Source organism: Chamaea fasciata, unplaced genomic scaffold, assembly GCF_029207755.1.
Source record: "Chamaea fasciata isolate MVZ Bird 193981 ecotype frontalis unplaced genomic scaffold, bChaFas1.0.hap1 SCAF_6, whole genome shotgun sequence".
Taxonomy (NCBI): Eukaryota; Metazoa; Chordata; class Aves; order Passeriformes; family Sylviidae; genus Chamaea; species Chamaea fasciata.
Genome location: NW_027094091.1, coordinates 22,959,999 through 22,985,605, shown reverse-complemented (window position 1 = coordinate 22,985,605; position 25,607 = coordinate 22,959,999). Strand labels below are relative to the sequence as shown.

General features: G+C 41.0%; 1 protein-coding gene across 3 annotated transcripts; it reads right to left on the bottom strand.

The window, feature by feature from the left end:
- Positions 1-2,566: 2,566 nt before the first annotated feature.
- On the bottom strand, positions 2,567-21,585 carry RHOH (ras homolog family member H). 3 transcript variants are annotated; one of them, XM_066185642.1, is made up of 4 exons: positions 21,303-21,585; positions 20,144-20,248; positions 8,687-8,966; positions 2,567-7,400 (listed from the first exon to the last, which is right to left on the bottom strand). In XM_066185642.1, exon 4 carries the CDS (start codon positions 7,178-7,180, stop codon positions 6,605-6,607), a length of 576 nt encoding a protein of 191 aa, XP_066041739.1. In that variant the 5' UTR covers positions 7,181-7,400; positions 8,687-8,966; positions 20,144-20,248; positions 21,303-21,585; the 3' UTR covers positions 2,567-6,604. The 3 variants fall into 3 exon arrangements, with proteins under 3 accessions (XP_066041739.1, XP_066041738.1, XP_066041741.1); XM_066185641.1 differs by lacking the exon at positions 8,687-8,966; XM_066185644.1 differs by lacking the exons at positions 8,687-8,966; positions 20,144-20,248.
- Positions 21,586-25,607: the final 4,022 nt, after the last annotated feature.

The following is a 25,607-nucleotide window of genomic DNA, read 5'->3' as shown; positions in this document are numbered from 1 at the left end:
AACCCAGTGTGTCTGTGTAGTAGCATGTCATGCTTGCAGTTTGTCCTGCTGCCATCCACCAGACAGCCACAGGGAGTAGGCTCAGGCAAAGTGAACTCATTCAGGTCAAGCTGATTCTAAACTGGTCGGTCACACCACCAGTCAAGTTTGGAGTTGTGTATCTAAAAGTTAATTGTGCAGGCTTACACAGGCCTGGCCCAGAGCCTGGTTAAACTCAAAAGCTCCCCACCTAACCTAATTGAGCTTTGGCCTAGCTCTGCACAATGGGATAGAGAATGAACACCAAAGTTCATTGTTTAAGCCAGTGCCCTAATTATGAGCCAAGGCTGCAGCTCTGGTTTAGTTGATCAATAATTCTATGATGGATCAGACACAAGCACTAATTCCACATACAAGAGAATCATTAAAAATACCTGTATACATTCTAATGCCCAAGAATCATAAGAAGTTCTAAATTAGTCTCTTGTGGAATCCTGTGACTTTTAATGCTTCCTCAGATGCATGCTGAGTTGAACACTGCATCACTGGCCTTTAGGCCAGATCTGGTGTGTGCTGGGTTGCAGTGTGGGATGTGCCAAAGTATGTATTCTATCATCATCTTCATGATCTGTTGAAACCAGGCGGGGCAGTGTTTCCCTTGCCCCCTCCCTCTGGACTATTTTCTGTTAATGGCCCATCAATGCCTTGCCCAGCACTCACAGGTAACTCCTCCAGGAGCTATCTCTGTTTAATGGGCCATCAAGGACCCACTGCGTGACTCACAGAAACATATCATCCCATTGTGAGATACTCCGCCCAGTGGGAGAAGCCAGGCATCCACACCTGGACATAATCTGGGACTTGGGACAGGACAGAGAGCTCTTACTCAGTGGATTTCTGGAGGACAAGAGCTACCAGACCTTTCTATGGGATCACTGCTTCAACAAGACCACTTCATCTGGAGTGCTACCACCACCCTAACTAACGGTGTCAGGTTGCGTTCTGACTCTGTCAGGGTCTTTTGTACTATTGCATTTTATTTATTTAATTTTACCTTCTTTCTATTAAATTGTATTTCTGACTTGAAGCCTCTCACTGGTTTTGCTTTCAAACCAGTACAGGTGCCACAGTGACAGATAAATGGAAGCGATAAGATAATAGCCAGAAAGACACTTAGCACTTTATATATTTAAAAAACTGAATTTCCAAAGAAAGAGAAAATTCAGCAGTGCTTATGTGTTAAAAGAGGCTTAGCATATAAGACATGTCTCCCTCCAGCTGCTTCTACTCAATTCATCTGCCAAGTTGAGAAGTATTAGCTTTGGGTCTCTCCCCTTATGCCCTGAGACTGGCTGTGCAGCTTTGGCCACTACTGCCCTGGCTGTGGCTAGCAGACACAGCCTCATCCTGGGCAGCTGACATTTGCAAGGGATCTTGCTTTTAAAAGCAAAGCCATCTCTTTTGAAAGTCTCACCCTTTTGTGGTACCTGAACAGCAATGGAGCATTTTGGGAGGCAGCCAAGAGAGTGAAGGGAGACACCCAGGTCTTGGTGTGAGAGTTGTCCCAGATCAGCCTGTATCCTCTGAGGCACAGCCTGGAGCTGCTGTGGGAACCAGTGCCCACTGAAGACTTCTCAGAAACACTGTGTGGAGTGAGCACCTCACACCAGGGGAAGACACCAATCATCATTTCCTTCCTCTTTTCCAGAGACAGGAACAACCACCACCACACAGCGGCCCATGCCCTTCTGCTCCGCCCCTGTATGAATCATAGCCAGGGTGAGAGGAGCAACGACAGAAATGCCCCTGGCAGCCTTGGGTAAGGTTGTGAAAGACCCGAGCAGACATGTCACTCATTCACTACATAACCAGAAAGGCAGCAAGAGCTATTATTTTGTTTGCTAATAGCTCACAGCTCATGCAAGGCTGGAGGCCAGCTCCCCACGCTCAGGAAGCAATGTGCCACAGTGTTTAGCTCAGTGCTTTGAGACACCTCCCCTCCTCCCCCCTCCAAAACGCAGCAGCTGGAGCCCAGCTACCAGTACAAAAGTGGCTGCAGAAACTAGGCCTCGGCAATGACTTGGACACTGACACTGATTTCAGAAATGGCACACAAAACAAATGTGTTATTGCAAGGCCACCTGCAAGTGACAGAAGTATGACTGGGGCAGGGCCAGCTCTGTTTGCAGAGCAAGCCAAGTGCCTGTGATGCAGGTAAGAGGAGTCCCAAGGAGTATCTCTGCTGTCCTGCTGAAAACACCAGGCAGCTTAGTGGTGATTCTCTTCTGCCTCACGAGTGACACGGACCGCACTGACACACAGCAGCTGCCGTGTCACATCACAATGCAGCGACAGGTCCAGGCCACTGGAAAGGCCACCACAGCTGTAGTTAGGCACTATATAATATAAACACCCAGATACACACAAAAGTTGTTTTTCCCCGGAGTTTTGTTTTCAGTAAGTGGCTGCTCAGAGCCCAACGTGAAGGGCACACAGGTCAGCTACAACAGGTAGACACTGACAACTAGTCAGGATGTTTTGCTCCTACCATTGTGAAGGAAATCTCTGAGACATAAAATATGTTTCCTCACATACAGAGACTTTATTTTGTTATCCTCATATCCAGAGACAGAGATTCATTACTGTCATTTCAGAGCAAGGGAGTTTGGCTAACCCAGTTGTGGTCATATCTGGCTTGTTTAAGAAACTGAACTGACTTTTAATTAAGTTAAGGTAGTTAACTTGCTCACAAAGGCAAGAGCAGACAAGCGTTCTGATGTTCTGAAATGAAGCTTTTTATTCCTTTTATATTAACCTGAGCTGTGTGCAACCAAAGCACTAGGAGAAAGTTCTAAAAAGGCATGGATTGCCCCATTTATTAGAAATTATTCTAATGGCTGTATTCACTCAAATGCCATAGTAATACAGGAAAGGTTGAGATATCAAGAATGCTGACACTTCTTTTTCCCTCATGTCTGATTCCTCTGGTGACTTCTTTCATAATGGCGCTATATATAGAGTCCCTTAAACACATTTTCTTTATTAACACAAGCATCAGCTACTTTGTGTTCACAGACTTCAGTAAATGCAGAGTACCCACAAAAATTGCACAAAAATTTGCAAACTGTTAATTGCAAATACGAGGCAAAACAGTATCAATTATATCTAGCACACTTGAATAATTTTCCGTATGAAAAATCAGCGGGCAGGAGTGATGATTTGAAACATATTTTTATATTTACTTGTAGAAAATATTTATGCCTTATGCTGCACATCAAGTAAGTTTAAAAGCCTGGGAAATCTGTATTTAAAATAATCCTTTTTTAAAAAAAAACTTTTAACCTATTTTAGCAGCAAGCAAAAATAAGATTAGCAACAGAATAACAAACTGAAAGGGATCTGTTTGAGAAGATAGAAGGAGAAAATTTGAGCAAGGTCTCATCCCTCAGCTGAAAGCTTGACCCAACCAAGGCAGGGCTGCATATATTGTCTCGTTTGCTATTTTTCAGAGCAAAAGAAGTTGAAATTTCACATGTGTCATTTTAATGTATTTTAAATGTCGGAGCCAGATTTTAGCCTCCAAAGAGTACCCAGGGACCCTGTTACCCAGGCAAACACAAGCAAAACCACCCTGGAAGGGTTTCACAGGAGACCTCAGCAGTCCCTTGTTGTTCCCACCACAGATAACAGGGCTGCAGTTGTGCAAGCCAAAAACCCCAATATACCACTCGGCCAAATCTTCATCTGAATTCTGGTGTGTCTAGATTTCAACCTCTGTTTTGAGGTTGCCACACTTTTTGATCACATCAGTTCTACAGCTCAGGGAAAATACATAATTACAGGCACTAAAATATATGTGCTTCACAGTTTGTTCCCAGTGAAAAGTGCCTTTTAGCCTGAGAGTCTGAAAATAACCAGGCTGTGAAAATTTGAACCTTTTTTTTTTTTTCACAGAGCACGAAACCAAAATCCCCATTACTTTATACTCTTTCCAAATTGATTTTAAAAATCAGCTGGCTTTCAGCAGCCTCACGCCTTGCACTGTCTCTAGAATGCACAATCAAGAGTACATCAAGCCATCCCTAAATTTCGTGTGTATCCCGTATCGTCAGTTCAGGCATCTCAAAGAAGCCTATCCACTTGGCTTCACTGAATTGCAACAGACATCGATTTCTTAATTTTGTAACACACCATTACGAGTTTTGTGAAGCTAATACAGATGAGATGAGATGAGATAAAATTTTCAGTTACAGTGTGATTCTGGAGCGCATCTTTATCTGGCTTTGTCTCTGATAACAATCCTGTGGAGCCTTTTGGTGCCTGAATGTGGCACTTTGTGGCAGATACCACAACACAGCATTCTCACCTGGTGATTATTGCTCTTCAGCACATAAAAACACCAGCATAAACTGTTGTGAACAAACCTTAAACCACTGAGGGGAAAAGAAAAAAGAAAATTGACTAGAGTATTCAGGAAAAAAAAATGTCTTAAAAATAGTTGAAACCAGGTATTAAATCCATTAGTGGAGCAGAGAACACAACAAAAATGTCCCCAATTGTAACAGATTCGAAAATTCATAACATGACATTTTTCATGCAATCTTTAATGTTCAAACAGTAACAGCTACTTTTAAATTAGAGTTACAAAACCTAAGACTTCCACTGGAGAGGCGTTCCAAGAGTTGACATGTAGAAGCATATTTCTCCCAAAAGCCAAAACATTTTTAACCGAGGACCGCAAATACCTGGCCACTTGTGTAACTCTACACAAGTACAATGCCATTCAGATTCTTTTAGAAATATGTCGATTTTAGTGTTTCAGGAACAAATCAACACTTGAAAAGAAAGAGAAGTAGGAAAGAGAAGAATTCATGGAAGATGGGTGGTGACAGAAGTCCCTGTCTTGTGTGCTCAGGTGCAGAAGTTTGTAAAGATTTAAGGCTGATACAAAAATGAGACCAGGATATTTTTATGATCAGAAGCCTCCCTTACAATCAGGTTGTTGAGCTGTAAATACTCAACAGTCTAGAAGCCAGTGGGGCAATCACCACGCCAGGTGTTCCCTGCCTTACTGGTAATCAAGGTGCCCACAGTGTAAATACTTGCTCACCTACATCACAGGTGAGATAATCCTACTGTGCTATGTGCCATCTCTTTTGGCACCGTGCTATGTAAGCCCCTCAAAGGTTAGTTCTGAGCCAGCTGAAAGACAGGGAAAAGGACAAAGAAAATCTTGCTGCACTAAGAAATTCCCTTGGGATGAGACAGATCTGCAAGACCTGAGAGAGGGTGCAGGACAGAGGGGACAGATAATATGAGGAGGGGACCACCACAATTCACAAGGAATGTACAACATTGTGTCTTCAGCCCACTTCATCTTCTAGCAGAGTTCTCTTACACACCTGAAGTTTCCATTTCCTTAGCCCGCCTTTCTGTGCAGAAGGGTAACTTGGCCCCAGTACATACACCAGGATTTGGCTCCTAGACTTGACAGGCTCCCCAGGATGTAAAGCCTGTTACAGTCTTACTTGGATACAACCTAAGCAGTTATACTTAGCATGCAAACTCAAAAAAAAAAGTCATTTAGCCATTCTAAAGACACCCATTCAACTTTGTTATGTACTCAATCTTTTACTAATGTAAGGTGACTGGTTTCACTAAAAACACTGCTTTGAAAAGAAGTGTATTAAAACTATGTGAGGATTTAAGTACTCATGAAAAAATATCTTCCATCTCTGGAGACTGAAATATTTTGCCTCCAGAATTACAGCAGGGACAACAGAGGTAGCACAGATTTATCCCTGCCAGCCCAACCACATGTCTAAACTAACCCTGTCTGCAAGCTCTGCTGAGGTTGTAACCCAGTGAAGTTTAGGAAGAATCAGATTAGTTGCCCACCTTTAACCACATTTCTGAGGAACAATATTAAGGTAACCAATCTCATAAAACTGCAGGACAGCTGTCAAATGTCACTAAGTTTTGATTACTCCTATGCTGGACATACTGATGACTGTTCTGCAATGACTCAGGCATGTCTAAGAAGTGCTAGGCTTGCCTGCAGGCCATTTGTTACATGGATAGAACAATTCGTTTCTGTGGTTAGCTAAAGGGAGAACCTCCAAAATATAAAAACAAACTTTTAGGATTTTACAATATATACAAGAGTCCTCTAAATAAAATACACATTGGTCAGGTTTTGTGTACTATGTTCTCAAATAAAAAATATATCCACAAGGACAGAGGTGGGGGCTGATCCAGGCAGAAGTTTGTCATTAAATAAATGCAGATGCAGACAAACCAACAACTATAGAACATTGACAGAAACTAAACCAAAATCAGTACCGTTGTTATCTTCAGATCTGCAGGCTAGGCCTGCTCCTGTTCGGCTAGCAAAGTCCGAACACAGTCTTGTGAACAAGGGTATACACCTTTCATGTTTCAAGATAGCGTCCATGTGTTTTGGAGGGGAGAGGATCAGATAAAGAGCACATCTGTCTCACAAGAGACACCTGCACTGTGGTCCTGCCAGGAGCCCTCCTTTGATTCACCTTCCATTCTCTCTGCTGCAGTATCTTTGTGAGAAAACAGAAAGAACAACCATGAGCAAAACTACTGCTGCCAGTCCTCAAAAGATCTTGCACTCATTAATGGAGAAGAGCTTCCGCCTGTTCTGCCGTTTGGCTTGGTTGACTGCAGTCCGCACGGCATACTCAAACACCTGCTGCACGCCCCTGTTGCTGAGGGCAGAGCACTCCAAATAGCCCTTGGCTCGCACATCCTGGGCAAGCCGCTTGCCATCCATCGGGCTAATACAGGAGGAGCTGTAGGGACCCATGTCACGCTGGTCAGTCTGAGTGGCCACCACCAAAACAGGGATGCGGGGCAAATGGCTGCGTATCTCGCTGATCCATTTGTTCCTCAGGTTCAGAAAAGAATTGTGGTTTGCTACCGAGTAGCACATTAATACCACATCTGCCTGTTGGTAGGAGAGAGGGCGAATGCCTTTAAAGGCATCACTGCCAGATGTGTCCCAGAGACCTAAACTAATCTGTATACCATCCATGAAGACATCCACTCCAGTATTTTCATATACGGTGGGTCTGTAGTCATCTGGAAAAGTCTCAGAGGTGAAACGTACCAAGAGAGATGTTTTCCCAACTGCAGAGTCTCCCACCAGAACACACTTGACTGAATCCAGCATTTTAATAACATCCAAGGCCAAGAGTGTGGTCTCTGTGCAGCAGGCGTGGGATGGAGAGATGCAGTGGTCTTAGAGGCCTTCTATAAAACTTCCATTTAGTGAAAAACCGTCCAAATCTCTTTACTTTTTATTGACTTGATTCCGTCACTTGAGACTAAAATTTTGTTTTCTTCCACATTACTCTGTTGGTTTTAAATCTTCAGTGAGTCAAATGATGTTTCTGAAAGAGTAAAAATAAAATGTAAGCCACAGAGAACAAACCATTCTTCATCAAGATAAAGATGCCTGGACACATCTTTGGACAGGCATGACAAGTATCCCTTACTGAGGATGATGAACTTCTCTATTTCCTCCCAGCCAGCTGTGTGTGCAACAGCCATTGGCGTAAATAACCTTCTTGCTGCTCCACAGGGGCTAACAGTCTTGTCACTGTTGCATTTTCCACTGACGCAAGCTATTTTTTCCCTCCAGTTGTCTAAAGACTAATAAAATTAATTGAACTTTGGTATAACTGCTACTAATACGCTGTGAGACATTTCCTACCTCTGACTTTCTGAATCTTTCTGACTTTCTAGCAGAATCCTGAATCTTTAAATGATCAGATTCCCCTGAAAATGTACCCATGCTCTCTAGAGGTAGTCAGGAGAAAAAAAAGGCTCTTTGCTAACCCATTTGACTATTTAAACAATCCTATATAGAACAGTAACACAGAACTACTTGTGACAATGAGGAAGCAAAGACTTCAGGTGTGAATCTCAAGTCAGATGAACAATCTTCAAAAGCAGTGGAGGATTCCCAGCAAAAAATACCCAAAAAGGGTTCATTTTTTTTTACAAATTGCTTTCAACAATCAAGAAGCACAAGCCAAAGAAAGACCCACTACCGATGCTTGCCCCAGTCAAAATTTCATTTGAAGGGGATGTAACTGTCCTGGCATTTACTCTCTTGTAAAACTGAACTAAGAGTACTCTTCAGAGTATATAATTGCTTTTGAGCTCCTGCCAGCATTCAGTCAAATTTTCCTATTTTGAAAGCATTTGTTTCTTCCCCACTAGCTGTGTGCAAGATTCACTGCTCACACAGGGTGACACACAAGATGCTCCAAAAATCACTAACGGCAAAACCGAAGACAAATTAGTTCTGATGAACAAGAGCAATTAAAAAGAAAGTATCACTGCATAATTTCAAAATGTCATATGTTTGTCACATAAATAATATATTTTTGTTTCCTTCATATATGTACAGAAACATCACAGGCTATTTGCACAGAAATGAATGATGGCCACAAAGGGCATATACTGTATTTTACTGTAACACTCTCCACTTTCAGTAGCCTAACACACCACTGCCCTCCCCCTTTACTTCTAGTACACTCCAAGCTTTGGCTTACTCCACAAAGGGGGAAAAACAAAGGAAAAGTGCTAGATGAGCTTAGAGAGAACACTTTATAGGCACCGACAATTGCTATTGGCCCTGCTTTCATTTTGTATTGAGGTCATGCCCTACCTCCTCTTGTGCTGCTGGCACACCTGCATCTCTCCCACCAGATGCCCCGGCTGAAGGCAGATGTGTGGCAGGGGCATGCTGCTTTATAGAGGTGGCACCAAGCCTGGGGGCCGTCCCTGTGCGTGCTGGAGTTACGGTATCTACAGGAGTCGTTGCAACAGACGGTGCTTCCTGGCCTGCCAGCGAGACCGTGCTCTCACCATCGCCCCTCGCTTCTAGGAAGTGGGATGGAGGCTGAGGCAGCTTCACGACATTCCTGGCTGCCGGGAAACAGGCTGCTCTGTGAATTTAAGTTTAAGTGGCAGCAGATGAAAATTTGCTTTTAAAGATTCATTAACTCCACTCTCTCGCCTTCTCTGTTCTCCAAACAAGCTCTCAAGGGAATTAAACAAGACCTTTACAAAATACATCTATGAAAATTTCAAAAAGCATATGTAGGATAAACATTCAAATTGCTTATATGAATCATAATCTCTCAGAGTATTCTACTTAAAAATTGGGTCAGCAATATAGTTTGAAAACACCTCAATTTCACCACAAGACAGTAGTGTCCTATTCAGACAAAGCTGCATATTCTCAGAAGAAAGTTTTCATGTACCAAGTATCCTTTTTAGAACAAACATTGCTTTGGTGCGCGTAGCCCTCAGTGCCTTCAGGATCATTATTTTGTGCACATTGGAATGTGGGGTAAAATAAGGATGTCCAAAGCATGACTTTTGCAATTTCATAAATGCCAAAACAGAAAGACAGATAAAAGGATTGTTCTGGCACTCATCTTGTTTATTACCAGGTCAAATTATACTGGCTATTTTGAAAGAAAGTATAAAAACTGTTAAAGACTGAAAGGGATATTAAGGACCAGTGAATATGGCTAGTTGATAGACAATAACAGAAGCTGAAATATTCCACTGTGACAGTGCAGAATTGTTTTCAAAGCAAATGATATTGTTCTACATTCCATCTATGAATAATAAAAAACCCCTGGTATACGACAAGGCCCATATTGTGATCCTGTGGACAAATTGCCCTCAGTGGCCCTGATCTTGCATTTGTTCACAACAATTCATGTGCCTCCATATATAACCAGGACTGCATATGGGCATATTGAAGTATTATCTTTGATTAGGCACTTAGCTGGTCCTTGTTGCAGCCTCAGGGTAAGAGCAGCATTACTGTATTAAAATAATTACACAAGTTCATCTCACTGGATAGAAAATGTTTGATTAAACATCAAAAAAAGCAGTGTCTTTTAAAGAACAGTACTGGGAACTTCTGTACCTCAGTATACAAACGATTTTTTAAATATTTGTAAAAGTTTTGGTCTCTTTCTCTCATATTCTGTCTTCGTCTGACAGCACAGTGTGCTACAATCATTACAAGACTGCAGAAAACCTTCTGATCATAGATCAGAGATGGAGTCTAAGATGCTGAGGCTTTTTTATTCCTCCAACAATTTGATTTTCAAAAATTTACTGACTTTATTACGATCATTTTGTACATGGAATTCAATATATAAACCTGTATCCTCTTTTACCCTTTTTTTGGTTTCTGCTTTCATCATTCACAACAACAGAAGATTTTATTTGAATAATAAGGTAAGACCTTTTATAAAATCATTAGGTATAAGAATGCATGTCGTGTTCTTGTGTGGTCATGCTGCGTAGTGATCGTTAGCAAACTTCAGGTTTTGTTCCTTCTGTGTTTGGAATGCAGGCACTCGTGCGTGCTTACGGAGACCTCGGACTTCACTGATGATATGAGCACAAGAAGCCCTACAGCAGTTGCTCTTTGGCAGTGTCTGACCTGCACCTCAGCAATCTCATGCAGGTAAAATGCCTCACACTTGATCATGGCTGAATACGATACAGAGGTGAGTGAGGTTGCCAACTCGCAATGGGACAGGACAAAAAGCAGAGCACAGCAGCACCAAGCTCTCTGCAGGTAGAGGATTCAAATGAATATACGTCCCATGAAAAACTAATCTGGTATTTGCTGAAAGGAAAGCAGGACTACTGTATCAAAAGAGCTAAGTTTATCAACTGAACCAGATGGGATTTTCATTTTTGCCAAGAATATCTCTGGCATCTATTAAGATCATTGTGAACATGACCTGGTATGGCTAAACATCACCAGGGGATGGACAGCATCTTATGACAGGGGAAAATAAAAACAGTCAGGATCTTCTAATTTCAAAACCTATCTTAGATACTGATAGTGCACACTCAGGTAGGCTGGAATTTCAGTGGAAATAGCTCATACATAAACAAACCATTCAGGCAAACAACAAGCTTTTTAGATCAGACAGTCACAAAATGCTTCAGAGAGCTAAAGCAGTCAACATGATTATTATTATTGCCTTTATCTACTCTCTACCTCAATTATATCTCAGCAGAGTTCCTGTTTATGTCAGGATAACAGCAGATTAACTTTTTAGTTTGAGCACTGTGTATGCTAGTTCTTGAAGAGACTTGACATGGCAAGGAAATTAAAATATTTATACTAATAGAAAATGTTTAAAACCACAGGAGAAACTTCCACTAGCTGTGCAACGCTTGAATGTACATGCTGTCTTTGCCTATCTACTCTAGTCTTGTAAGTCCCACCTCACACAGAGGTGGGTTCTGCAAAACAGTGCCTACAGTTCTTCTCCAGTGTGCTGGTTGTAACCACTTCTCCCTCCAGTTGCACCACAGATATGTAAGAACCCTCCTCACATCCCTTAGTTAGGTGCCCTCAAGGAGAGGAAGGAGGCACAAAGACTACCCTCACTGACCAGAACGGTGTGCAGCTTTACACCTTCACCTCCATGGGCACAGTGGGCACTGCAGGGCATGGACAGGGCCTGGGAACAACTCCTGCAACAGAAGGAGAGGGAGGAGGGGAAGGAAGGCTGGCAGACATCAAGACAGGCCAGCGAGAGATGCTGCTCCCTGGTTTGTGACAGCACCCAGAAGATGTAGCCCCTGCGCTGTTGTGACTCCAGTCTGGATGCCCTGCTAGATCACCAGGTTGTCAAGGTCACACTACCTGGTTTTCAGCTCTGTGGATGAGGTGTAGTTGCTCCATTCAGATACAAAACTCTAGACTGCTTCCACAGCACAGGTCTCCTGAAAACTAATTCATCAGCTGCAGTCTGTCTGGAGATTGCTGCTGGTCTGCAGGCAAATGGCCCCTTGCTGCACCTGTCACGCATTCATTAACCTCATTCTCTGACATCTGCATTAGCTGCCTCCAGGTTTTTTAACTCTTCTAAGACAATTTTCATTTACAGCCCTGTCTTGCCAATCAGCCTCCCTCCACCTCAGAGTGTCTCAGCGCTCCATAGTGGCATTCAGCAGTGTTACCACTGCCATGAAGGAGAACTGGCTCACAGCCTGTACTTTTGCAAGGTGCTGCATCTTTTCCCCAAACTACTGCACCAAAAAATCTCCACACAACTCATTCGCTTCCTAAGCTGGCTACTACAGGGGCTGTCGCTATTCTTTGGCCCAAGAGCAAGATGGCAAGTTACTCATTGGCAGAATAATTCAGCTGTCTGATATATTTATAATACTGATGGATTAATTGCCAGATTATCTTTCAAGGTGCTTTTATATTTTGAAGAATTGAAAGGATGCTTAGAAGCTTGGATGCCAGCTTTTATACAGATATTTTATCCTTAAGTACAATAATTTCTTCAATGCCTTTCTAAAGTTAGAAAAGCAAGCAACATGCAATGAACCCCTATTTTCAAGGCCAGGATGTCTTGTCATCTCAAAAACAATCTCCTTCCAGAATTTAAAAAAAAGAAAAATAAAAAAATTGCAGACATAAAAACTTGGAAATTTTTCTTTCACTCCCTTATTCACAAAACTGAAATCTTGTTCCTGTTTTCAAAGTTTAGTGTTTTGTTTTGAAAAAAAAATACAAAACTAATCTTTGGGTTTAATTTCTAATTTATGAAATTTTGAGAAAGTAGAGAACCATTTTCTTCAAAGCCTTTGCAAAAAATCCCTTCTGGATCAAGACACCTGAAAATACCTCAGTTTCTTTCTCTGGCAGTTTTAACCACTGCAAATGAAGAGAAAGATTTATGATCAAATATTCAGTAATCTTGCTAACTTTATTATTAGCAAGGGGAACTCAAATTATCAGATTTAAAGGAAATTCTCTCATATTGAGAACATGAAATCTTGATATAAAACAACAACCAACACAGACCAATGTTATTTACAAGATTAAATGAGATATGAAGTGCCAGTAAAGGGATGAAAGCTTTTTGTATTACAAAATATACATATTTACACACATGCTTGGACATATAAAACTGCTTAACGAGCTATCTCAAATTAAAAAAAATCAATTTGGTTTCTTTAGTAATAGTACCTATGATAATATATATGTAAGCAACGGATCATGACACATCTAAAACTCTATTCAATTTACAATAGTTGCTGAGAAAAACTATTTAACTCTCATTCTAATTATAGAATTAGGCAAAAGAAATGTTTATCTTCAAGAACCCTCTTTCTGAGGCTAATCACACCTTGAATCAGCAATTTACAAATTACACACAAGCACAGATTATTAGAACCACTCCAAAAATTAACAAAAGGCGTGGAAGACTCTCATGTAATGATCCGAGATCCTAAATCTCTAAATAGAACTCAATGAGATCTGGCAATGCTCAGCACCCACTTAAAGAGTCAAGCCATTAGTCTGAAGTATTTTTTCTCCATGTTTATGGCATGACATGGTAAAATATGAACTATTACGGCATTCATGGTATTATGGGTCATTTTCAAAAGGGATCCATTTTCAGTGCAGACGTTCTCTCCAAATTAAAATCGGGATAAATCAAGTGTAGGAAAGTAATCCCTTCAGAGAGGGCCAGTTTATAAACCATTCTCAGTCGGACCCAGTACCCTCAAAGTCACCAGAAATAAGGCAGCATGTCATGCCTGAAGTTAGGTGAGCATAGCGTTCTCCTTCTGCAGGATACTGGGTATGTCACCTCTTTCCCACCCTTCTCTGTGCTAGTTTTTCTCCTGTGTGCTTAAACAGAGCAGAAATTTCTGAGTTTCACTACAGATACAGCTGTACATGGAGCACCTGCTGTGCAAATGTCACACGTGTGCACGTTCCAGCACAGAAGTTCATCAACCATCTGTCCGTCTGCCTTCCCTAATAGTCACTGTTTCTGCACACACACATATACATACATATATATGTACATATATATTCACCACTAACACAGAACAGCTGCTGGCCCCCCATGGGGATACAGATACACTTGCAGATGAACATGGATAAAATGCTGCGTGCTGACTCCAGTGCCATCACATGTACCTATGAATAGTTTTTCTCCCTGAATGACTTGCAGGTCAAAAGCAAATTTTCAGCAAGTCGAACTGCGTTGTAGCCAAACTGAAGCCTTGATAATATAAAATACATCATATTTAAGTAATTTACTTTAATCAGACTACTGGGTGTGTAGAATTATTGACATGTGGAAATGTTTGCAGCTTTGGGCCTCAAACCACTTTAAATTTTTCATGCCACATCCTCTTTTAACAACTTCAATTTCTTGAAACTTGAGACAAATCAAAAACGCATTTACATCATGTTTTTGTAGGATTTTTTTTTTACAGAGCTAACTCTTCAAAATCTTCCCAAATTTTTTTGGCTGTTGAAATATTCTTTGGGTGTTGAAGTACTCTTTCATTTACAGCCTTCAACAATTATTGTGTTTTCTTTCCAATGAGCCTAACCTACCCCTGTTTCTGCTTGTTCTTTTTTTTTATCATCTGCAGACACAGGCATAACCCTCATGAAGTATCCATTTCTCTTTCGTACACAACTAACATTTGTTAAGTTTTAAATAACCATTTGTAATTTCTCAGAAATGGATGCATTTGCTAGTCTGGATGCACAGAACTGTACATGCACATATATAGATACACAAAAATATTGTAAATAAATCAGTGCATATTTAAAATTTAGCTATTTCAGTAACGAACCAATACATCCATGTACAAAAAAATCCCATCCATATGTATATGTGTGTGTGTGTGTATGTCCATATACACATACATATATATATATGGACACATTAATATTAATTCACTGCAAAAGACATTGCTACAGATTGCTGTAGGAAACAACATATTGTGGGCAAGACATCTTACCATCATTTGAAAACCTACATACATATTTTACATCAAACGCGTGCATTACTGACATGACCACGGTCTACATACAGGTATGTACATATTTGTATGCATATGAGCAGAGATTACTGCTGTGCTAAATGGAGATTTGCAACAACCCAGGTATCTAATTGATAGAGTTTTACATGTAAAATTACATAGTCACTCATACTAAACTATTGTATTTCTGCTGTGTATGCAGCCATTACATTTATTAGACACATCTTTACAATATGTTACAATGACTTGCTGTTAAGGAGATGCATGGGTTTACATTAAATCCCACAGGTGTGTAACATGATAAATTGTTAAAACAAACTAGCATCTCCATATACACACTTTCATTTGCAGGCAAAAGGGTCTCTTTCAGAGCCTGTGCCAAGCTCATTGCAGTGAAGAAGGATTCAGTGTGTTTTGAAGGCTTCAGTGTGTTTTAGCTCTAACCTGCGGTGGGACTGCACTCCTCTCCCTTGTCTGCACACTACTTGATCTTCTCGACTGGCTCCTTTAAATGCTACGAATTAACAGTATAGCTAAAAGCTAATATATGAATGATACAGGTGATGTAACATGCTCCTCACTGTTAAAAGGTCTTTAAAAATTGCCCTACCATTTCTCCATTTTCCTCAATGGATCTCTTGCAAGATCTCCAACTTTAATTTCAGAAGTCTCTTCGGGTTTAACTTTGCTCTGACTTCATATAATGTCTAGCACAAAATAAGGAGATTCTCAAGTCTAGATATTCTCCCCCTAATATCAGCAGGAGAAGAAGGAGGTTCTCCATGTTCATTAAGTTGTGCATTTGCACAGGTTTGATTTCAGTGGGAGGTAAAGGCGGAGGAGGAAAATGTTAGTTAGAACAGAATTAGCCAGTGTTCCATGGAAGACTATTTTTGCATATTTTGTGATAAGAATAAAGTGTCAGATGTACAGGTGTTCTGAGTAGAAATAATGATATTGCAGTTGTTCAAACAATCCACAGTAATGACCTCTTGCTAAAACATAATGATTTGTTTTTATTTAGGAAGAATTCATATTTACTGCATGTCCCCTTTCATTTAGCTGTGATGAATATTAAAATCCTGATGTTAATGAGCAAAACTAGCAAAAGAAGCAACAATAATTTGGTTGGATTATTTATTTTATAACACAGAAACTCCCTGATAATTTTAGCTTTTTCCCCTTAGGATTGCCAGCAACAAAAACCTTTTTCTTGTCTCTGTACATATCAGAGTGTTTAAAACCATAGTCTAGATTTCACACAGCGGAAAACTGCCATCTTTAATATCATTCTTAAATCTTGTGTGCACACATGTAGATAAAAATGTTAAAAATTTGAGGAGCTTTCGTAGAAATAATTTCAATTACTTTTCAAGTAGCAGGCGTGATATATAATATACAATCATCATAACTTGTCCTGCATTTGTCAATTTATGACTTTTATCTTTTTTATTTGTTTTATAAATTTTAAAAAAGGACTTGTCTTCCACAATCTATTCCATGACTTTGTATTCATGCACTATATCCAGCACATGGATAAAATAAGAGATAATACATACCTACAATACAAGTAGAGGCTACCATGTAGCCTCTCTAGAATTCCTCAAATGAAGCAGATAAAATTAGATAAAATAAATGGGCATGCATACTTGCCTTCATCAAACTGCCTACGTTCCATGCATAGTTACGATTAAAGCCCAATTTCAAAGGAACATGCTTTCTTTTTCTTTTTTTTTTTTTTCCTGGAATTAGCACAAGTTATACCTGGCAGCTCGGATTTTATATTGATTTATATCTTACACCAACCATATGCCAGAGCAGAATATATATTTTAATGCCTGTTTTTCTTTACTTTTCTCTGATTCCATTACAACCTTGATCTCTTGCCACCTTTATATAAAACATATAATACTGCAGACAGCAGCGGGTCATAAGGAATAGGTTAAGCGGAGAAAAGACTCTACAACCAAAAGTAATACATAAATCCTTCTCACTCATTCTTCAGCTGAATATTTTGAGAAGCCATTTCATGTATTTATAGCTGACATCTATTTGGCTTTCAGTCAGTTTAAAGATCATGCAAATTCCCATGCTACGGTAAATCTTAATGCGGAGCTCTTGAGTGGGAAGCATAGAAAGTTTTCCTTGATTTTCTTGATTTTTACATATTTTGAATGAAAATGATCACACATATGAAAAGAGAGATATTTTAGGAGAGAGATGTTTGAACATTATGAGAACATTTCCCATGCTTTATTTTTGAATCCTGACGGACTTGATTCAAACTCAAAGATATTTTACCCGACAGCTTTTCATCCAGAGTTAAAACTCCACTGAAAGAGATGGGAATTTAAAAACTTGCATTGAAATTGGTGGAAAATAATGAAATTACATGAAGGGTTTTTATGACAGCTGTTTCATAGTATATTTTTATAGTGAGAAAAACAAAAGCTCACAGATAATTAGATAGATAATTAATAGATAGATTAATTAATAGATATTAGAGAATATCAGTAGCTCCGTAACTTTGAACTCCAAAGTCTTTACCAGTTTTTAAGTGCAGTCATTTGATGGGAAAAAAAAAAAAAAGGGGCATGCTGAAGACTGTGTGTCCACTGGCATGCCTATCAATGAAAGGAAAGAACTGTTTTCTTGTAAGTTTGAGAGGCTTAATATTCTTTCAATGACCATGGCACAGGAAACAACCAAAAGACACCCCTAGCGACACAGGGGTCTTGGTCTCATGCTTTTAAATTAGCAGAGCCAATCATACCTATATTTTGACATAAATCAGTCTAACCTTCAAAAGCAACACACTGTCACTCATGAGAAGAAGTCATATCACCAGATGGTACAATAACCTCAAGCTGGCAAGTGTCAGTTACTGGTACTCCACACTTACACTTGTGTGCGAGAAGCGGCACCATGCACAGCATGCAACCACAGCCCACTGTGCCAGCTTCTGCCAGGAGAAGGGTTTGCTCCTTTTCCAGTACATGCTGGGTCTTTCCTATGTGACAGGTCACCATGGCTCCCCATAGGGAAATCCCCAATTGATAGCAGAATCCTCGTGTGGTTTCCAGCAGGTTCATACATTTTGTCAGGTAAAGAGAAGCATGCCAAGTTCAGCCCCACTCTCATCCCTTAGCAATTTATACTTCTCCTTGGCTTCTGTAACCAAAGACCAAATGCAATTGTTCGTGCAAAAGCAACACAGTGCAGACGCAGCAGCAGCCAGCTGTGCAGGGGGGGAGCAATAAAGGGTCTGCAAGAAACACAGGGCACGGCCACAAGCAAGGCAGGGCACAAACCACTCCCGTACCCACTCTGTGAGGAATGCACGCACGCAGTAAGTGCTCAGACCATGTTCCCTCCATCCTCCAGCCACCCTGTCACCCAGTGACAGACTGTGACTGCTGGGACTATTGCTCCCTGCCACTTTGCCAGCTGCTCATATTAGACCCGATACACCAAGGTTTGTAGCCAAGACCTCCAGTACTCACACTCACTGCTGCACTACAGACATTTCGCAGGCTCCTAAAGTCTCCCCTTCCACAGTACACTGATCCTTCTGGTGGATTGGAAAGGTTTTCCAGTTCTTCACTGACATAAAAACTGAAGGACAACTAAATCCTGCTAAGCAAATATGAGACTCGGTTTTGTGGAGAAGAGCTAATGGTAGGCTACAGCCCACAAATTTTGTTGTTACATTGCTTTGTTGTGTTTGTGTGATCCTGCCCAGTATTTTAAGGCCGTAATGCTCTAATAGTGGGTTTAAGACAGCTGCAGCCATCTTCCTTTCTTAATTGCTATGCTGGAGTTATCTCAAAATATTTTTCAGCTGTAACTTCTGTCATAGCATGGAAATATTTGAAAACTGCTTAATAAAACCACACACCACTAGCCAAAAACACAAGAACCTAATTTGGGAATGATGTTAAGCTGTGTGGTGTGATGTATGAAATGTCACACCAAGACTTTGAAAAATGCAAGTTTTACAGTTACTTATTTTATCTCTTTTCAAACAATAATCAAAAGCACTATTTGATTAGAAAAATCTGCAATTTTTAATTTTATGGTCAATCAAATGCACTTGAATGGTGCAGTCAGTAATATTCTACTGTTTCTTATGGAAAACTATAGAATCACAGCACCAAAATTTCATGAAGAAAATGGGGGGTTAAGAGGAAATTTTCACAGAAAATCTTTCACATTAAAGTGCCTAACCCATCTGCTGCTATACATCTAGGAGTGCACAGCCAAAGTAAGAGTAGAAACAGTAGAATTTCTTCTCCCTGCCTGCGTGTCCTTCTGGCTAGTTATCAGAAAGCACCACGGAGAAAAGCTTCTCGGGAGCTTCCGCTGGTACAGACCCACTGCTCTACAGAACGGGCGCAGTCTGCGAGACCGCCACCACACCGGCTGCCCATTTCCTGTGTGCTCTGGGTGTGCTGCATATCACACACTGACATCTTTGAGGACTTGTGTGGCTTGCCCCTCACTGTACAGGAGATTACTTCCCTAACATCACTGGCACTAGCAGCTGCTAGCAGCAATGTGACTTTAGCATCAGTGTCTGCTTTTTAAGGCCTTGATGCTCTTCTGCTATGAGATGATTTCACACTGCTTTGGCACAGTAAAATTACCTTAAAATGGGATTACATGACAGTAATTTACAGCCATGTTGCCCTGCTGATAGCCTATGAATTTGCATCTTGCTATACATGAAAATCAAACCCATTTTTAAATTTAATTCTTTGCTCTGGAACTTAGTAAGTACAGATTACTTACAAAAACACCAATTCTCTATAGCTACAAATCTACATTTTTTTCTGGTTTGCAGCACCTCATCTAGGGAATGTTAAACTTGGTATTGTGCCTCACTAAGCCCTACTCCCTAAACTAGCAGGACACAAGTGCACATGTGGCTTTTCGACTCTATGGTTACTACCCAAATCTCAAACAGAGTATTCACATGAAGTCTGTACCCACTTTCTCTGGTAGATTTGATTTCATTCGTATGACAGATCTTCATATTGGTCTCAGCAAAACTACATCAAACCCTAAAGTCAAGTAAGTATACACATATGGTCCCTCCTACTGGAAAATCACAAACACACCACACACTGATCTAAATGGTGGAGTTGAAAATGTGGAATATGAAGCAGCACAATATAAAGCATAATCCCACCTTATTCCACCAGCAACAGATACCAAAATCTGCTGACGGATGTACCTGTTAACAACTAATTTATCTCATTTACCCTACCTTTTTCTCCTGCAAGTATTTTATTCAGGATAAATCCCACGTTAAAGCTGACCTCTGACAGACTCCACAGTTCAACTCCTGCCCCATCCAAAGGTGGAAACACAGCTGAAATGAGAAGTTAGAAAATCTTAAATCCACATTCAGATTTTTTGTGGGGACTTGTGTCAGAGAGATGGTTCCAGCCTCAGTGTGCTCTATCCTCATTCACCTTTCCGATTAACTGCATCTCATTGCAAATGTGACAAGGCCATTCCATCACCACTAGAGTATCATAAGACGCGGGTTTTGTGAGAAGAATCTGGAAATGGGTGTGCACGCATGCACATACACACATACTGCTCTGTAAGGGGACTCCACATCATAAGCATGCCACAGTTGGCTCAGAAAGCAGGGAAGAAGCCGTTGGGAGTGACCTGAATGCAGAGTTACAGACGAGGCCATTTGGATGGGAATCTTCCATCTCAGAGGGTGGCACAGGCATCTGTTAGACCCAGCATGGCCAGGCAGCCGCTGGAGCCAGAGCCAGCCACAAATACGTTGTCAAATTAAAAATACTTTGGATCTCGCTCCAGTCCTAAGAATGTGTTTCTCAAATTCTCACAATAAAATCTTCACCTAAATTTATTTGGGAATATTTAAGATGAAGCAGAAGAGTATTCTCATAAGTATGATGTACTTCACAAATGGGGAGGAAGACCATCATTTGAAATACTGCAGATTTATACATGTCTATCACTCCTGGGTTCATAGTTCATACAACAGAAAAGAACATCAGAATCAGACCCACCATCTTGAGAGTAACTCCCATTTTTTCTCTTTTATTATATCAGTTAACATGGAAGAAACTGGCATGGTACAGCCCATCAGATCCCTATTTCTACTTTACATAAGGTCTTTTCATGCTGAGGTGAAAAACCTCTGAAACAAATGAAAATCCAGAAGATGCAAGATCTAAGCCGGTGTGTAATTATGTATCTCAACACCGAGCATTAAACAGATGGTATTTAACAGAAAAGTAAAACCAATTATATGAAGCAATTTCACAAACTTATTAATAAAAGTAATTAACAAAAGTAAACCAAAATATATTGAATTTGATTCAGAATATCAATTTACATTGAGACTCCTAGAAAAAAAAAAGAAAATGCAATGAACTCACCAGAGGCAGGAAGCTGAAAGAGGCTGTCGAAAATAAATGTTACGGAAGTAAACTACCCTAGATGAGACAAGGGAAGAAAAAAAGAAGAGTGACGTTCTGTGTTCCTGGCTTCTTCAGATAGACTTCTTTTATAGCAGATTAGAACAATTATATAATTGAGAGGACAAAAAATCCAAGAGCTCTAAAGGTAACCAGAGAGGCCTGCATGTACAGGACGAAGTAGTTCTGGCAACTGAGTCTAGTTCATCTGCAGCCACAGCAGACCCAGATGCAGTGTGATGAGAAGGAGTGGAGAGGTTTAGCATAAGTCAGCTTCCTGGTGAGAGCTTCACAGCTCTGCCTCTTGTGGGTATGTTGTGGGTAGGTATATCTTTCTCTCTTTGGTGACTATGGGAGCAGATGTAAAAACCTTGAAGATGGGGGAGGGAGGCAAACTCTCCAGGCTGCAGAAAGGTTTTTCTTTGCACTCTGCTGCTCCTACAGCTGCCTCCTCCCTGCTACAGGGGCTAATGGCACGGCACAGCCCAGCAGCTCAACACTCAACACGTGCGAGGAGAAAAGGAGCAGATCAACAACTGCCCGGCATGGTTTACGTGTGATTCACTCTCCGGTAGCAGAACGACACTTGGGATTTTTTCTGCCACTTGGAATACGGCCCTGCCTTTACAGAGGAGAGTATGCATGTTTAGCTGACTTTGTGCAAAAACCCAAGGCAGGCACTTTGGGCTGATTCAACAGTGGTGTACACGGTTTTGTTGTAATTCAGCGAGGATCCCTTTGAAGCACTTGCCAGGATTGATCAGCAGTATCATTTTATCAGCATGTATGTCCCCTCTTCTACCAGCAAAAGAAGGCTGAGCACGTGGACACACAGACATTGAGACTCCCACACTTCCCAGCATAGACAAATCGAGCTGGCCAGATCTACATCACTTCCAGCCACCACAACTCCTACCACAACACGGAAAGCAAACCTGCGATGGTAGTTTCAGGATTTCAAGTGTTTACGGTCTATACTTTAGGAGCCATCAGCACAAGAGGTTGTCCAGTTTGTATATTCAGGCAATCAGAGTGCAGGGAGGGCACACCCGTCCCATTCTCCTGAAGCAGCCCAAGTGCACTGGCACAGCAGGAGAGCTGCCCCTGAGCTGAAGGCGAGGGGCCCGGATGACCAGTGCAGTGGAATGTCTCAGGCAGAGGCATGAGCACTGGCTTCCCAAGCAGCCTTGAAACCCAGAGGCACAGAGGTGGAAACTCAGTCCTTTTCAGCAAGTATTTTGGGCTCAGTGAAGTTATCTCAAGACCATCTCTAGTCATGAAACAGTAGCAACGGACTGCCTGATCCAGACGCAATGCCATGCATTTTATGTTCCTTGCAGGATGGAAACCTTCTGAAGACAGCTAATGAATTGGCCCACATTAACATTATGACAGTACAATGCATTCCAACATAAAGTCATACTTCTTCCAAGAAACATTAAAAACCAACAGAATAATTTACAAGATAAACCAAAAAGGAAACAAAAAGATAACTTATGTGTAGATTGAAAGGCAGTTCATACTGCCAAAAATATAAAAAGAATATAGCCTATGAAAACATGCTGTAAACCTGCTGATGCAAAGCTTACAGAGCAGTGCTGAACGGTTAGTCTGGGGAATCAATTTGTTTCTTTTCCCTACAAAAAGAAATTAATTCAGTTGATTATCAACAGTGCTGAAGGTAAGGAAGGCTCACAGAAGGCATTTTGGGAATCCTATCTTCTTAAAATCTTCAATCTTCCTTCTAGTTTGAGACAAGATTTTGAATAAGAGGCTTTAGCGCATCACCGATTTATGTGAGAACTTGTGTTTCCTCATTTTCACATTAAACATCTATTCATCTGTTTTTAACTGGGTTTGGGTTTCCCAATACCAGCCTAAGCAATCAGGCAGTAAGTTTCCATTGCAATTGTGATAAAGCAAATCAGACACCTGAACATTTTGAAATGTTTTTATCAGAAACATTCAGAACTCTCAGAAGTAGAGAAATAAATACTGTTTGCAAATAATACTGACAGAAATGTCTTTGGTGATCATCACCAATTTTAGGTCTGCTACAGAAAGCAGATACTTAAAAACGCAACTACTCTTCTCTGTTTTGTGCTGAGATTAATCCAGATGTGAAGCCATCTGGCTAAGTAGTTTGCATTTTGGAAAAAGTGCATCCATCTGTAAAACACTTCATAAACAACTTTTGAACTGAGTGAACTCAGCAAAGAAACAAAACTGTAGAGTAAGAAACATGTTCTAACATGTTTTGATTTCCACCCATTTCCCTCCGCTACTTTTCCTGAATGACCTTGACCCAATAATTTCCCAAAAATAGCTGAATTTGATTTATTTGAGACCTTTCTCAGTAATATACATGCTTCACATATTTGATCCATTATTTCACTTCCAAGAGACCTGGAACTCCAACAAAAGACCCTCAGCTCCATGCACTCTGCACAGGTAGGTAATTCCAAAGTTAGAGGCAAAATCGACACCTGACCTGTTTCTCTTGATCCTTGGTTGTTTATTGGGTTGGCTTTTGCGAGATTTTTTGTCTCTCTTACTGCAGTTTTTCTGCTCCTTTTCACCTCTTCATGCCGTGCAGTGATGGGGAACATCTGGTTTTGTGAGAATAGTTAATACATTAAAAAATACATTGCTTCTCCTTTTTAAAAAAGTCATTATGAGTCATTATCTGGGACTTTCAGAAATAAACACCTCGTTGCAGAAAATATTTATGGGGGTGGAGCAAAGGCTTGCAATTTATTTTTGCATTGAGAAGTAGGCTGACAGCAAAAAATAAAGCCTTGAACCACAGGTAACTGCAGTTTACAAGAAATTATGCAAAATAACATTACCCAGGGTCTTGACATGGGTTATTCTACCATGAAGTCACATCTCTTCTTAATCCACTGCTTTCCGTCCCTCTTGGAGAAAAAAAGAAAGCTGCTGGTGTTAGGAAGGGGGTTGAGATTAAGGAAGGAAGCTCTTCCTGTCCCCCTTGGCTGAGTTCCTTTTTGTTCCTAGATTCAGTCAGCTCTGATTTTGGTCTGCCTCGGAGAGTGGTATGTGCAATGCTCAGGAAGTAAACCATGACACCTTTGATATCCACTGTATTTAATCCTGCAAGCCTTTCTCCTGTCCTAGATGATCATCAAATTACACAAAATAAAGGTGATTGTTGCTTATGTCTAGCCACTGCACCACATGTATAAACAAAAACACAAGAAGAAATATGCTTATTTTGTGAAAAAAAGAGCCTAATTCTTTTTTGGTATCATTTTCAAAGGGAGGCAGGAAAAATGTATGTGGTCAAGACGCCAGCTGTGTGTTGGGAAAACTGGGATGTGCCTATTTGCTTTCCCCTGAGTTCCTGGGCTGTATAGGGGAAAACAGATAGGTCCCTCAGACACATTTCAACTGGGGGGTGAAGTCATTGCCTCCCCAGGAACAGATACCTCAGCAAAAGGGAGGCTTCCTCACAGCATGGCAGAGAGCATTATAAGGGAGTCTCTAAAGCAGACTAGGCACAGTAACTTCTGCATTACTCATTGTGAGAGCACTCAATCTGAAAGCGGAAATGAAAACGCAGTCTCACAAGCACTTCCTATATGGATCTTGGTAAAACTCTCACACATTATTTACTATGCCTTAACAAGTTTAAGCTTTGGTTCCTCACCAACCTAACATTGTGGGTTAGATACCCCTCAGGTTTGGTAGTGGAGTGGCACAAACTGAAGCCTGTGCTGATGAAATAGAACCCAAAATCTAGCATGAGGCAGGTTCCTGACACATTGTGTGGGCAGGACTAGAGGCTTCAGAGGGTGAGTCAAAGCCCTTCAGAATACTCAGACTGGAGCATGCCTGACAGAGAAGCCTAAATGAAGGAACCTGCTTGAAATGCCACCCTCTCCCTGTGGACTCTCTTGCCTCCCTCCTGAGCTACAAAGTTCAACTTTCAACTCAACCCAGCTCCAGAACCCCTTCCCATGCCGCTGCCTACTCCTCTTCAGTGACAGGCTTGCCCTATGCTTCAGGTGGCCACAGAGCAGCTCTCCAGCTACTCCTGCTCTGCAGGATTTGGCCCTGAGCTGCCCAGTTACTGTGTGCAGTGCTGAGACTGGTGCAAGGCACAAGGCAACTCAAGACTTGGGCATGCCTGAGCAGCACAGACCTCTCAGGCCCAAAACAGAAAACCCTGAGTTGTGCAAACAATGATCAAACTTGGGTTTGGCGCCAAGATTTGGGTGCGGTCATCTCCATTCGTCCAGCCTC